The following is a 15209-nucleotide window of genomic DNA, read 5'->3' as shown; positions in this document are numbered from 1 at the left end:
TGTTTTTTAATAGTTAATAAACTATATTTTGACTATATCCTTATGAATGAAAATATATGTTTCTTAATTGTAAAGAAACATTAATATAATCCTTGTATGTTAAAGCTTATGTAAAAATATTTATGATCAAGGTTTTGGGCTATATCTCTGCCTATAGTCTAAGCCATATAATATAATAATAAAATAATGACTTAGGCAGAACCCCTACCTTACACGGGTATTCGGAGTTTGATTACTAAGATTGATTGAGCAGCACTTCTATTTTCTAACGCGTACTAGAGCTTACACAGTCGGGGCCTTATAGCTTGGCACGCAAAACAAGGCGACATATGGTGGTCGTCGTGTTGTGCACGTACTTCGAGGTATTGTCGGTATGTGGAACGAATTACGGGGTGACGATTGTCGGGTCGGCACGGAAACCGAGGTAGTGAGAGAGTAAATCTAGAGAGAGAAACAATTTGGTGTGAAATGGAAATGAGTCGTGACCCCTCTATTTATAGGTTGATCTTGCATCCCATCGCGATACGCGATAGGTCTTGGTGACCCCGTCGCGTATCGCGGCGCCGCAAAAGTACGCCGCCATACTCAGTGCTGACACTTGTCCGCTGACTCATCAAGGTCCATCGCGATACGCGATGACCTGTGTTCTGGGCTCATCACGTAGCGCGATGGTCCATGAACTCAATTTTTCACTTTTAGTTCTTTTTCTTAACTTGTCATTTCCGGGTCTAACTCTTAGCTCATATCTACTTTTGTTTTTACTTTGAACTAGTGTTATGTATTTATATTACATGCAAACCGTCATATCTATAGTAATAAATTATTATGTTGATAGGTGTAAGTAATATGAGTTATAGGTAAGTTTCGTGTCATCCAAATATGTCTTTCAATTTGTGATTGACAACTCACAGTTAAGGGATAAGTTCTTGTTTTATCCAAGAATTCAATCATTATATGATATACATTTTCTTAGCATTTAGCATTCTAACGCAGTAATGTGTGTATATATATAAATATATACATACATATTTATTTATTATCCTTAGACGATGTTAGATGGTTTTAAATGTTCTTTTATAATATTTATAACTCAACTGATCATTTCTTTTATTAAACGTTTGACTTACGATATTACCAATATAAACCGAAATACATATTTTAATATCCATGTAAATATTTGGACCCATTTTTATGTCATTATAATTATTATTTTAACCTTTCAACTTTTAAAGTTGACATTTTGACATGTAATTTTGGCGGGTGTTACAGATTGTCGGTACGCGAACGATCTTCGGATATTGCGCGTACTGTCAGGTTATAAATAAAGGTATGAACATTATATATGGAAGATGTATGAACATTACAAATGAACACTTGTCGGGGCGTGAACGCTCTTCGGATATTGCACGTATCGACAAGGGGTATGGTTGTTAAATGAATGATGTGAAGAACGACTAGAGTGTTCTTATGATATAAATTGTATATGTGGAGTATGTGTATGCAGGTACAGGAATGGTATGTGAGTTCTACGTCCGACGTAGTAAGTTAGGATGGTGAATCCCTCTAACTCGGTTGGACATAGATTTGGCAGGTGATGGCGTAGTTAAGGACTGCGGGTCTTATACGTAATATAGATGATAGATGTAATAGGGACAGTGGGCCTTATACGTGCTATAGGTATAGACGTCAACGTAGATAAGGACTGCGGACCTTATACGTATTGTAGATAGGCGACAGCACAGGAAAGGACTGTGGACCTTATACGTGATATATTTGTGTTGTGGTAGCATAGGGGAGGACTGTGGACCTCGTACGTGCTATGGTTTAGGTTGCAACATAGGGAAGGACTGAGGACCTTGTACGTGTTGTTATAATAGGATGGTACAGGGAAAGATTGCGGACCTTGCACGTACCAAAACTTGTGAACACAGGTAAGGACTGCGGACCTTTTACGTGTTCACGACCTTGAGTACAGGTATAGACGGCGGACTATGAACGTACTCTCGGTAGACTGAGGTTAGTGATTGTAGATATGTATGCATGTATGGTAGTAGGGTAATTGACTAAGTATGTATATGTATTTTCGGGTATGTATGTATGTATGTATGATATACGTATGTATTGTGTGTCGCCTGATTAACTAGAACTCACTCAGCGTAGCTGACTTTTAGTATGCACGCAGGTATACATGTTTATCGAGATGGCATGAGGATGACACATGTCATGGATTGAACGGCTGACATCTGAAGATTGAAGAAATGATGTTTTATGTTATGGTTTTAAAATAAAGATTAAATGTTTTGTAACAGATGATTGATGTTTTATATTCCGCGAAAGTTTTAATAAACTTTGATTTATAGAACTGTGTTTATGAGTAAATCCGACGCTAAAGTAGGACTACCGGGAACGGGGCCTTACATTATCACTTTTCAAAAGCATGATGTGACATATAGGAGATCTCTCCAAACTTTTGACTATACGGGTTGTGTATTCGAGTTGTTATAATAAATATATAGGAATGACAAACGGACTCAAATTTATATACATAAAAAAAAACATTTTATATCCATTCTCGTAGTCAAATACCAATCCCGAATGTTTTGGATTTATTCGTCAAGTTTGAGTCTGTTTGTCATCATTATATATGTATCATAACAACTCAAATATACAACTCCCATAGTCAAAAGTTTGGAGAGGTCTCCTATATGTCACATGCATTATGCTTTTGAAAAGTGAGGAGGTTTTGTGTGAAATGAAAGTGACAAAAATTTTGTTTAGTTGACTATATGGTTTAAGGTATAGTAAAACGGGAGGCGTGTGGAGCAAGTAAACTTGATGGCCAAGTTTTTAACTTGGGGACCAAATTGGGTTTATATGTATATTATATATATACACTTGAGTCTCCAACTCATTTAATAGTATCTTAACGGTTTGCCAAAAGAAAATAAAGAGAAACAAAACATTATTGTTTGGAAGATTAAGAAGAGGTACGGACCCTTAATTACGGTATACATAAATTTCATTACATGTGCTTATACGGATCTTCAAACTACATATTTATTTAAGTTTGTTTTTTTTTATATATTACACCTGTCCATATGTATGTGTGACTGGGGACAAGAGGGGGTTCAGTTTTTATTTTTATTTTCACATTAATTTGCTTTAGCAAAACTTTTTAAAAAACAAAAATATTAGATACCATGACAACGATTCCACCATGTGAATTTTTGGATTCTTCCTCAAAAAGTACGATTCACCAAATTTGAATAAGATTACAAGCATATTTTTGATAAAATTCGATGCTCCATGTGATTAACATGCATATGACTTTTCATTAGAGATGGACAATTGTCGTCGATCCAAATCAGTAATACCAACAAAGCAGCACGGTTTTGTTCTATTTTATTATGTATATTGTTTGAAAAACCTGTTAATATTAGAAAATGAATAGGAAGTCGATATTTAAAGATGCGCTATTGTATCCCTAACTTTTAATTATTTTTTTCTATTTTTAAAATTAGATGTAAGATTGATTTTGATAGCTTTTAGTAGGGGCGTCAATTACTGACATGACCCGAAACCCTACACGAAAAAATATAAGTTTTGGGTCGGCTGACACGACCCGTTTTCTTAAACAGGTCAACTCGAACTCGACACGTTTAAAAAACAGGTCAACCCGAACCCGACCCGTTAAAAAGTGGTTGACATGTTAACCCGTTTAACAATGTTAGAGAGCAAAAAAATTTATTTTATAAATAAGATGCTTTAATTTTTAAAATTAAATACTTAGTTTTTTTAATTCATATATGAATTAACTTTTAAAAGTAAAACTAATTTTTTTTACACTACTTTTATCTACTTTATACTTCTTAGAATTTCATTTAGTAGTTCTAACTGTATACTCTCTGGTTATTTCATTCATTTGTTCTTATTTTGAGTTAAATATGTGAACCTAAGTATGTTAAATGAGAATGAGATATAAATACACAAAAACAATTAGATTTGTCACAAACTATTAACAAGTTATATATGAATAAGAGTAATAAATTGTTTAATTTATTACATAGTCAATAGATGTTACTCATATTCGTCTGTGAATGTAAAATGGGTTGACCTGAAACACAACCTGAACACGACACGAATTTAAATTGGTCGACACAACCCGACACGAATAAAAATATGGGTTGGGTTTGGGTTGAAAAATCTTAACACGCTAACCCGCCAACCCAAAACCCATCAACCCGTTAACCCGCCAACCCGACACGATTAACACCCCTAACTTTTAGTGTTGAACTTAAAATTAGAATATTATATACAGGATCAATGTGACTATGTGAGTGCTCTAAGGCATAAATAAATATTCCAAACAAAAAACCAAAGTGGTTGACAAAGATTCCACCATGTGGATGCTTCCACAAAATACTTAAGAATCTAATATTTATGGTAAACTAAACAAACATGATAATCGAACGTGTTATTGATGACATGATATATTTATGAAATTCGATGCTCCATTAATCTCTTTATAACTATTATAATTTGTTTGCCTGTTTTTAAGGGTAAAGTTACAATAGTCCTAAAACTCCTACATAAATGATTACCTCTTGCATATGAGGTAGAACTCAAGTCTTTCCATTAAGTAAGCTAGCCCTATGTTTGCCTGTTTTTTCTAAGTTACATAATATTGTATTTATCTAGCCGTAGAGTATAATATTAACTATACGTATTTAAAAGTTCATATTTGTACATTATATTAAGTAGACACTTTTAAATATAACTCATTGACCAATACTACAACCTTCAACTTTCGTTGTTAAAGACAGTCTCACTCATATAATCATAGATTATACTCAAATGACACTTGATTTAACTCGATTTTAATTACAATGAAGACACACTTCCTCGTTTAACTCATAAGTTATAATCATATAGGTAGACTGTAGACACCGAGTGAAAATCAGGAATAAGTATGACAACACAAATGAAAGTCTGTAATGTTATTACGTTGTCAATATAACTTACTATTTTATTATTTAAAAAAGTCATGGTTTATTTGGATCCGATTTGCTTATTAAATTTAATTTATTACGACTACCGTATATTTATTTTTGCCTTCATAATGATTTTTTGAAGGCAAATGCAAAATAATTTGAACTTGTATACTCTATTTTGAAAAAAAAAATTTACCTATCGATTTGAAGAAGATTATTAATAGTTACTTTTCAAACGTAGGTGTATTGATAAACAAATTATTAAACTATCCAATATTTTTCTATTCAATAAAACCAACTTAAAAATTTAAATTACAAACAAATTATTAAACTATCCAACATTTTTCTATTCAATAAAACCAACTCAAAAACTTAAATTACAACCTATACTCTAACTCGATAGTTATTACTAATATATAGACTTGTTACACTATAACTAGGATTGCTAATAATTAATTCAAATAAGTAATCATAACTTGATAATTATCTTTGATTAATTAACTTTACGTACACCCAATACTCATTTTTTGTACCGCAAGTCACGTATAATTAAAAACGTTCAGTATTTAAGTCCACCAACTTTTTATTAGGAATCAAAAAATAAATTGTTATGTGATATATTAATTTTGACTGGGTAAATATAATAATAATAATAATCAAACTTTTATATTATTTGTCATTTCAATGTTGTCAAAAGCAGAGAATCTGTTCGAACCCAAGTTAACTCAGGCGGCAGTGGAGCCTTATTAATATTAATACGAGCTTATTTCAGTTACAACAAACTACTACGCTACCGACTTCAAAAGTCTCCGGTGGTTTACGATGGCAGATACACCGGCCATCTCCGGCTCCGGCGACGTTCAGAAGCTTCCAATTGCCGGCAAACGAAACATACTTATTACCAGTGCTCTGCCTTACGTCAACAACGTACCTCACCTTGGAAATATCATCGGCTGTAAGTTTATTATTATTATTATTATTATTATTATTATTATTATTATTATAATTTATGTTTGTTTATTTTTGTTCAGTTATGTTCATTTATGTCGGTGACCTGCTCATTTAGATTTTAAACAAATGTTCATAAATGTCATCGAACATGTTCATTTTTTAAACAAACAAACGAACACCAGCACACATATTTGTTCGATTAAGTGTTTGTGTTCGTTTAAAGTTAAATGAACGTCGATTCGTTTACAGGCCTAATTGTGATCGACTGATCGAGTAATCATTACCGATGAACTATATTTGTCGCCTGTAGGTGTGTTGAGTGCGGATGTGTTTGCTCGATTTTGTCGATTGAGAGGTTACAACGCTATATACGTCTGTGGAACTGATGAGTATGGAACCGCCACCGAGACGAAAGCTTTGGAGGAGAATTGCAGTCCGAAAGAGATTTGCGATAAGTAATTAAGTTTATTTGTTTCATGTTATTTGATATTTTGGGATATAGTTACAAAAATATGTTGATTCGTTTTCGTTTTCCTTTTATCTGTCTATGTAGATATCATGCGATTCATAGAGAGGTTTATAAATGGTTTGACATAAGTTTTGATAAATTTGGGCGAACTTCGACCCCGCAGCAGACAGAAGTTTGCCAATCAATCTTTAGAAAGTTAATGGAGAACAATTGGCTATCTGAAAATACAATGCAGCAGGTATACATATATATATATATATATATGTTTGTATTCATCACTTTTGGTCTTCGATGTATATAATAAGTTGAGTATATGTTATATGCTGCAGCTTTATTGTGATAAATGCCAGAAATTTTTAGCTGACCGACTTGTTGAAGGTAGCTGCCCAACACCGGGTTGTTATTATGATTCTGCACGAGGTGATCAATGTGAAAACTGTGGTAAACTATTAAATCCGACTGAACTCGTTAATCCTAGATGCAAGGTAAACTGCTTCCTAAAATCACATTAATTTTGTTTTTAATTACTGTTTATGACTCCAATTTGGTCTGCAATTAGGTTTGTGCAAACAGTCCACATATCCGTGATACAAATCACTTGTTTCTTGAGCTCCCATTGTTGGAAGACAAACTGAGGGATTACATCAGCAACATGTCGGTAGCTGGATCATGGAGTCAAAATGCAATTCAAGCTACAAATGCGTGGCTTAAAGAAGGACTAAGGTCACGATGTATTACTAGAGATTTAAAGTGGGGTGTTCCTGTCCCTCATGAGAGGTTTAAAGACAAGGTTGTTTTTCTGTCATACTTGCATTATATCTGTATTCACATAATAATTTGGGAACGTTTGTTGTTCTGTTTAGGTTTTCTATGTCTGGTTTGATGCACCGATTGGTTATGTCTCAATCACTTCGTGTTACACGCCTGAGTGGGAGAAGTGGTGGAAGAATCCTGAAAATGTTGAGTTGTATCAGTTTATGGGCAAGGATAATGTGCCTTTTCACACGGTAAGTGCATTCATTTAGTATTAGTGCACAACGTTTTAATTCAAATTATAACCTTTTAAGTTAAATATTTCAGGTAATGTTTCCCTCGACGCTTCTTGGAACCGGCGAAAACTGGACTTTGATGAAGACCATCAGTGTTACAGAGTACCTAAACTATGAAACAGGTATGCTATATACTTATATACTTGTGTTTTTCTTGACTTAATATGTTGGTGTAATTTTCATATTTGGAGGTTATGTGTAGGCAAGTTTTCAAAGACCAAGGGTGTAGGAATTTTTGGTAATGATGCAAAGGATACAAGTATTCCAGTAGAAGTATGGCGATACTATTTGTTAACTAATAGACCAGAGGTACATATTACAACACAACACTTGTCTATTATAACATTAAAAATGTGATATCTCACTCTTAGTGGCTTGCTTTTTTTTCTCTGTCTGATTATTTGGTTTGCAAGTATAGGTATCGGACACGTTATTCACATGGGCAGATTTGCAGGCAAAGCTAAACAATGAATTGCTAAATAATCTAGGCAATTTCATCAATCGTGTCTTGACCTTTATTGCTAAAGATCCAGGTTAGTAGTTGGCACAAAGGGGTGCAAATTCCTTTTAACATCATTTTATTTTATTTTTTTATTTTATCATCTTTGAAACTGATATTAAAGTTATTAACAATTCCATTGACAGATTCAGAATCAGGGAAAGGTTCAGGATACAATTCCATTGTTCCGGATGCTGCAGGTGCTGAAACACATCTTTTATCAAAGATTTTAGGAGACAAAATTGGTAGTTATGTGGAACAATATGTGGAGGCCATGGAGAAGGTAATTAATGATACTGGAACATTATAGAAAATTCTACTCGGCCTACACTGGAATAACTCACTATGTGTATTACAATTGACATAGGTCAAACTAAAGCAAGGATTGAAGATTGCAATGAGCATCTCTGGTGAAGGAAATGCATATTTACAAGTAAGTCCACACAGTTCTGCAACACTGTTATAGCTACCCCCCCCCCCTTCTCCTTTTCTCAAAGAAAGTTGTTACTTGCATGTAGGAAAGTCAATTTTGGAAGCTTTACAAAGAAGACAGATCTTCATGTTCTATAGTCATGAAAACTTCAGTGGGAGTTGTTTTTCTTCTTGCTTGTCTCCTTGAGCCTTTTATGCCATCATTTTCCATTGAGGTAAGTAATTTATGTGTTTTTGTGAAATGACATTTCTATCCCTCCTATATCATTTCAATTTGCTTGTTACAGGTACTCAAACAGCTTTCTTTGCCCCTTCAACTTTCTCTCTCTGATGAGAAAGGAGATGTAGAGAAGGCTAAAAGACCATGGGAGATGGTACCTGCTGGACACAGAATCGTGACCCCCGTGCCATTATTTAAAGAACTGGTATATATAAATGCCTCAGATGTCTCTTTTAATGATCACATCACATGTGCCATTGTGAGAATTATGCATCTGGCTTACTGTGGGTGTGTGTTATGTGCAGAAAGATGAAGAGGTGGAATTCTTTAGAGCAAAGTTTGCTGGCAGTCAAGCTGACCGAGCAGACCGAGCTGTCAAGGCAGAAGCTGAAGCAAATAAAACTGCTGAACAATTAAAGAACTCGAAAGTTTCTGGTTGACCTTTTTCTCCTTGTTACTTATAGTTTCTACTAACTGATACCATTTGTTTTTTCTTCTCTCAAAATATAGTTGTTTTTTGCTTGGTGATTGAGTATATGCTTGCTTGATTTCATCTGTTGTTTCTATATATATTAGTGTCTATATTTAATATTTATAGACAAGAATTCCTCTTTAAGATTGACGTGTGCTAAAAAGTAATCAATTTACTTATATATTTGGATTGCAGCTTGCTCTGTTTATACTTCTGCAGATAAAAGTGGAAAGAAAGAACGTGTGACTGCAGCTGAACAAGAAATTACTATCAACCAACTTGATATCCGCGTTGGATTAATTACAAAAGTTCAAAAACATCCTAAAGCTGATTCTTTATATGTAGAAGAAATTGATGTTGGTGAAGGTCAACCAAGGACTGTTGTCAGTGGCCTTGCCAAATTTGTTCCAATTAATGAGATGCAGGTTTGTTTCTTTTAAGCACCGTAACCTCTATTTAAGACCGATTTCAAACCGTTTAATCTTAAACACTTTCTTTGGGATGATTTTCTCTCAAACTGGTCAACTAAATATTTAGCCAAGAGGGAAGCAGGTGAAATGGGTCGAACAGGTCAAAAATAAAAAAGTGAACAAAGTCTATTTTCAATACATTTTCTTTAAACCGTTTTATCCAAAGATTTATATTAGTATCGTAATTATATATATATTTTTAATTATAATGACAACTTAATTATCTACTACAAAATTGAACTTTGGACAAAAGGGTTGTCATAATTTTAATAATCAGGTTGGGACATGAAAAGGTATAATTACCAAAGTGAACCATTTTGAAAAGTATGTTTATTATACTCCATTTGTGTTCATGGCGTTCGTGTTTTTTTCTCAGAACCGGAAGGTCTGCGTTCTGTGCAACTTGAAACCCGCAACCATTCGGGGCATTAAATCACAAGCAATGGTTCTTTGTGCTTCCACCAAAGATAACACCAAGGTAAGCTATTCAATACTTCAACTATGGTTTCAGTTCTTTAGCCTGTGGTGGTCACCTATTGCTTTTCATTGTTGCAATGATAAATAAAACATAATTTCATATATCCCCTTGAAAAAATATACAATACAAATTCAAACATTGTTGCAAGTGTTTTGAACAGGTATATCTGACAATATAATTTATTTTTGTTATATATAATGATGTTATGTAAGTTTTTAGGAGGATATATGACATTGCCCCGATCTGTTTCTTTTTACATCAAATTTATCATAAACAGTTCACATTCTAAACAAATGTAGCGTTTGTTACTTCTGTCTTTAATCTAAACGACGCTAAATTTCAGGTCGAACTGGTTGATCCACCACCATCTGCCATTATTGGGGAGAGGGTTATTTTAGCGGGGTTTGATGGGAAGCCTGATGATGTATTAAACCCCAAAAAGAAAGTTTGGGAGACATTACAGGTGGATCTACATACAAACAAGGGTCTTGTGGCATGCTATAAAGATTTTCCGTTTACCACCTCAGCAGGTTTTTGCACGGTTGCATCCATTTCTGATGGATCAATAAGATGACGAATAAACAATTTACCAGCAAGATTATCAGTGCGATGATGGCTTATCTCATAAAAGTAACAGATTTATAAGAAGCTATAACTCCTACTTTTAGTTTTCTCAAAATGTATAAAGCGCAACTTAAAGTCTTGAACCAGAGAATAAATTGTATAAGGATCGTGTTGTTTATATAAAAGGGTTCCACAACATAGATAATATAATCACACTTGGACATCTTTTAGACATTATATACAACTAGTCTTTTAACCCAGTATGGCATGTAGCTTGAAATGTAAAGAGAGAAGTTGTTCTTATTTTTATTTCTTTTTTGGTATTTTTTAATTGCGTTTGGATTAGAAATCGGTCGTTGGAGGCAGGTAGACAGCTCGATCAGCGAAGCACGGTCCAAAAAGCATTATGTTTAGTTTCTTAATTCTCGATAAGCCCAACAAATCGATTATCTTAAGGTTTCCAACAACTTGTGATGACGCTGGGGTTTTGAAAGCAAGTCTCGTCTCATCAGGTGAACGACCAGGAGCTAGCTGGATAACCGATCCAATCCAGTTGAGGCCTTTTGATAGAACTTTGCGAAAACCAGAGCAGCCATTTGAGTCGATTAACCAGCTAACCGGGCTAGATTTTTTTTTTTGATTATCTTCTTTTTAACTTCCATGTTGATTCATTAGCTACTTCACACTGTATACTATTGCATCATGTTTCATTAGCATTGCAAATTCATATTAGAAGATTAATAGTTCCATATTTTATATTTCAATGGACCAAAACCAGTTACAAAAATATTGATCAGACTCCAAACATGGACCTAATGCCTAGATTTGCCCAAACCCGTTTTCGCCCTTAACGGACATAAAAATTCCTGCCTCATAAACTAGGCTGGCTTGGCTTTCTTTTTTCCCTTTCTCAAATTTCTAAGCAATTACTACTTCAAATATGATTACAAACATATAAGAATAAAAGAATATAACTATATTTACCAACTGTAAAAACAGATTTATCAACTCACCAAAATCACAATTATGTCTGATATTAATCACACGTAACATGTTAAGAAAAGATGGACATTAAAAGCAAATAAAAAGGATGCTTTTTGCAATGAAAACTAAAGATTAATCGATGGTGCTTCCAACAATGGCCTCCAATATCTTACCTTCCAGTTCAGACTCATCAATCCACAAGGAACTTTGTTGCTTCAGGAGCCGAGTTTTCTCAGCCTTCTTCTCCATGATTTTGTTCTCTCTCGATTTGTGATATTCAAGCTTCTCGGCTCTTTCCTTTAACTGCAACCACAAGAAATTGGAAACATTATTTACAGTATGTAGAGGGTTTATATGGCTTTATGTGGTCTCACTGTTCTCTACTTAAAATTGGTTTTGTGTGTGTGTGTGTCGAGTCATCATGTAAGACTACAATAAAGTAAAAATCAAGAAACAAACAACAGAAACTGAAATATCGTCTTCATTAATGAGTCATCATGTAGCATACAATGGAATTATATCAATCCACACACACACATACACACGGGTCATCACGTAACAACACTGAGGTGGCACATCAGCAATTACAATAAAAATAAGCATCAAGATACAAGCAAAAAAACTGAACGTTAACTTCCTTAAATGAGTCATCATGTAGCATACAATGACAATATATCACTATCAGCACAACTGCACACACACACACACACATATATATGACATATGTATACTTAAGCCCTGTTATAGGTGAAAACAGTGTGTGAAAATGGCACACCAGCAATTGCAATGAAATAAGCTTCAAGATAAGATCAAAAGACACTGAAAGGCTGTCACTTATCTAACCCAAATTTAGGGTCGTAAACGAACCGAACCAAACAAGGCATTGTTCATGTTCGTCCGTTAAGCTTTCATCAGATAAACAACAAAACAATTCACAAACACCTACACAAACGAAATTCCTTGTTCGTGTTCATTCATTGAGAAAATGAGCTTGACCGTGAACGGTTCACATACACAAATGAACACCGACAATGCTTTTTTTTTTAATTTGGCTAACCACTAATGGTCCGTGTCAACGGTTCGGTCTGGCTACCAAGTTTGTGTTGGTGTTTTTTTTAACATTCATATTCATATTTATATTTATATTTATATTCATATTTATATTTATATTTATATGTTAATTAAGAAAAGTCATTAAAAAATATTAAAAACCCTTTATTGAACAAACATAAACGAATGTATATGAACACATTATCAAACGTTCACGAACACATACCAAGGTTAGACGGAACTCCTCCTCCGCCACTTCCCGCTCAGCCGCTTTCACCTTCTTCGCCGCAGCCTTCACAGCTTTACGCTCCTCACCTTCAATTCTCATCGCTTCCTTCTTAATCTCATCCTTCCTCTGTTTCTCAATCCTCATAACCTCCATCTCATCTATGTATTCCTTTCTTACCGCCTTCACCTTCATCGCGTACTCTCGGCGAAGCTGACAGAGCTTCGATTGAGCCTGTTTCGGATCCTTGGGCGGCTTCCAGCTGTTGAGATAGTCGCTTTGGGAAACATATTGGTGGTTGCGTTGGTGATCGTTGTGATGTGATACTGCGGTTGAAAGAGATCGGTGTGAGTGTTGGCGTATGGTGTTTAGAATGGTGGTTGAACGGTGGAGAATACGTGAGGTTGCCATTGCCGCCGGTGACACCACCACCAAGGGTTTTAAATGTTTATTTTTATTATTATTTTTTTTAAGACAATGCTGGATAACCAGGCCCACACAATCTTTTGTTTCGGGGAAACCCGTACTTTTTTTAAATGGGAAATTATATAAATGCTAGTGATAGTTTATAGGATATTCGTCATTTGAACTATATATAGACCTTGTGAAATGACGGATCTGATACATATTTGAAATGACGAATCTGATGGGTTGGACATTAGCAAGCGGTCTTCTAGAAACCATCACCAACCTTTCTCTCTTCTATTAAATTCAAATTTAAGATATATATTTATTTAATATATATCTTTCACCGTTCATGTTATCTCCATTATTTTAGGAATATCTTAGTTTGAGTTTGAGACCTTTTATGATGCCTTATGTATTTAAACAATGTACAATTTATTGTTTAAAGATGAATGAAAATAAAATCCTTCTCTGATATCGAAACTTTCATGGTATCAGAGCAGGGGTTTTGAAGATACAATAAACCCCAAAGCTCTACAAAGAAATCGCCATGGCTGGAGATGATGAAACAGCAGGCGGAATCAAGAATGTTCACAAGACCATCGATCCAAGTTCACCATACTACATACACACTTCCGATTATCCTAGACAGATGCAAGTCAACGATCTACTCAATGATACCAACTACAACGATTGGTGCCAAGAGATGACGAATTTCTTATTTGCCAAGAACAAGATGGGTTTTGTCGATGGATCTATGTCGAAACCGGATCAAACTAAAGATAAGTACATGGCATGGCTACGTTGCGATGCCATGATCAAAGGATGGTTGACCACCACGATGAAGAAGGACATTCGAGGAAGTGTGAAATACGCTAACACTTCGTTTGAGATTTGGTCCGACTTGAGAGAGCGTTTTGGCAAAGAAAGTGAACCGCAAGCTTATGAACTGAAGCAATCTCTTACGATGACGCGACAAGATGGATCATCGGTTTCCACATACTACACTAAATTGCGTTCGCTATGGGACGAAATTCAAACCGTCTTGCCTCCACCGCGCTGCAACTGCGGTAATTGTACATGTGACATTGGCAAGAAGGTGACAGAATTCAAAGACAAGGAGCGATTATATGAGTTTTTGATGGGGCTAGACATCGAGTTCACGACAATAAGAACGCACCTTTTGTCGATGAAACCGACTCCCACGTTGGGAGAAGCTTATCGTCTAACTTCAGAAGACGAGCAACAAAGAGGAATTGCCACTGCGAAAAGATCGCAAACTGACTCTGTAGCTTTTCAAACGGGCTTGCATGGCAGACGCGACAACGGTAGTAGGCAAAAATACAAAGGTGGTATGAAAGATGCAAAATGCAATAGTGAGGCTGATTTGTGCACCCATTGTGGCAAGACTGGCCATGTCAAGGATGCTTGCTTTGAAAGAATCGGCTATCCCGATTGGTGGCCGGGCAAAGCAAAAAGGGAAAAAGGAAAGTTGAAGGCATGATGCGTTGAGGCAAATCAAAGCACAACGGTTGGCGGTTTGAGTGAAAAACAGTATCGGACCCTTCTCAAACACTTTACAGAGAATAAGGAGAACTCACAAGGTGATAAAATACCTAAAGCTAACATGACCATGTCAGGTAAATCAAAAGATGACGAGTGGATTATAGACTCCGGATCGACGGAGCATATAGTCCATACTCTTAATTTACTTGAAAACTATACGAAATGCACGAACGAATCACCCGTCATGATCCCAAATGGTGACAATATATCTGTTAAGGCCATGGGCGAAAGCCTGTTAACAAACCAAACAAAAATTAATAGGGTTTTGTATATTCCCGATTTTAATTGCAACTTACTTTCGGTTGGTAGATTAGCCTCCGATCTTCAATGTGTTGTGAGTTTTTTTCCCGAATTCTGTTGTATGCAGGACTTACATTCGTAGA

At 35.2% G+C, this 15209-nt stretch overlaps 3 protein-coding genes across 4 annotated transcripts; 2 read left to right on the top strand and 1 right to left on the bottom strand.

The window, feature by feature from the left end:
* Nucleotides 1–5752: 5752 nt before the first annotated feature.
* LOC143620366 (putative methionine--tRNA ligase) lies at nt 5753–10856 on the top strand. Of its 2 annotated transcripts, none has more exons than XM_077092074.1 (17): nt 5753–5946; nt 6253–6397; nt 6496–6649; nt 6741–6896; nt 6971–7201; nt 7275–7418; nt 7492–7582; nt 7663–7769; nt 7879–7993; nt 8112–8242; nt 8327–8392; nt 8478–8606; nt 8679–8816; nt 8917–9046; nt 9303–9508; nt 9930–10031; nt 10375–10856. In XM_077092074.1, exons 1-17 carry the CDS (start codon nt 5814–5816, stop codon nt 10603–10605), a joined length of 2409 nt encoding a protein of 802 aa, XP_076948189.1. In that variant the 5' UTR covers nt 5753–5813; the 3' UTR covers nt 10606–10856. The 2 variants fall into 2 exon arrangements, with proteins under 2 accessions (XP_076948189.1, XP_076948188.1); XM_077092073.1 differs by having other exon boundaries at nt 8106–8242; nt 10375–10855.
* A 719-nt stretch (nt 10857–11575) lies between these two features.
* Nucleotides 11576–13319, bottom strand: LOC143620191 (uncharacterized). Its single transcript, XM_077091930.1, has 2 exons — nt 12856–13319; nt 11576–11882 (listed from the first exon to the last, which is right to left on the bottom strand). Exons 1-2 carry the CDS (start codon nt 13264–13266, stop codon nt 11712–11714), a joined length of 582 nt encoding a protein of 193 aa, XP_076948045.1. The 5' UTR covers nt 13267–13319; the 3' UTR covers nt 11576–11711.
* A 491-nt stretch (nt 13320–13810) lies between these two features.
* LOC143620269 (uncharacterized) lies at nt 13811–14764 on the top strand. Its single transcript, XM_077091983.1, has one exon. The coding sequence runs from the start codon at nt 13811–13813 to the stop codon at nt 14762–14764; it is 954 nt and encodes a 317-aa protein (XP_076948098.1).
* Nucleotides 14765–15209: the final 445 nt, after the last annotated feature.

This window comes from Bidens hawaiensis, unplaced genomic scaffold (assembly GCF_021521415.1).
Source record: "Bidens hawaiensis isolate Kalapana, Puna unplaced genomic scaffold, B.hawaiensis_p1.1 tig00002553_1, whole genome shotgun sequence".
NCBI classification, from domain to species: domain Eukaryota; kingdom Viridiplantae; phylum Streptophyta; class Magnoliopsida; order Asterales; family Asteraceae; genus Bidens; species Bidens hawaiensis.
Note: the sequence above shows the minus strand (reverse complement) of the source record. Positions and strands in the feature narration are given on the sequence as shown.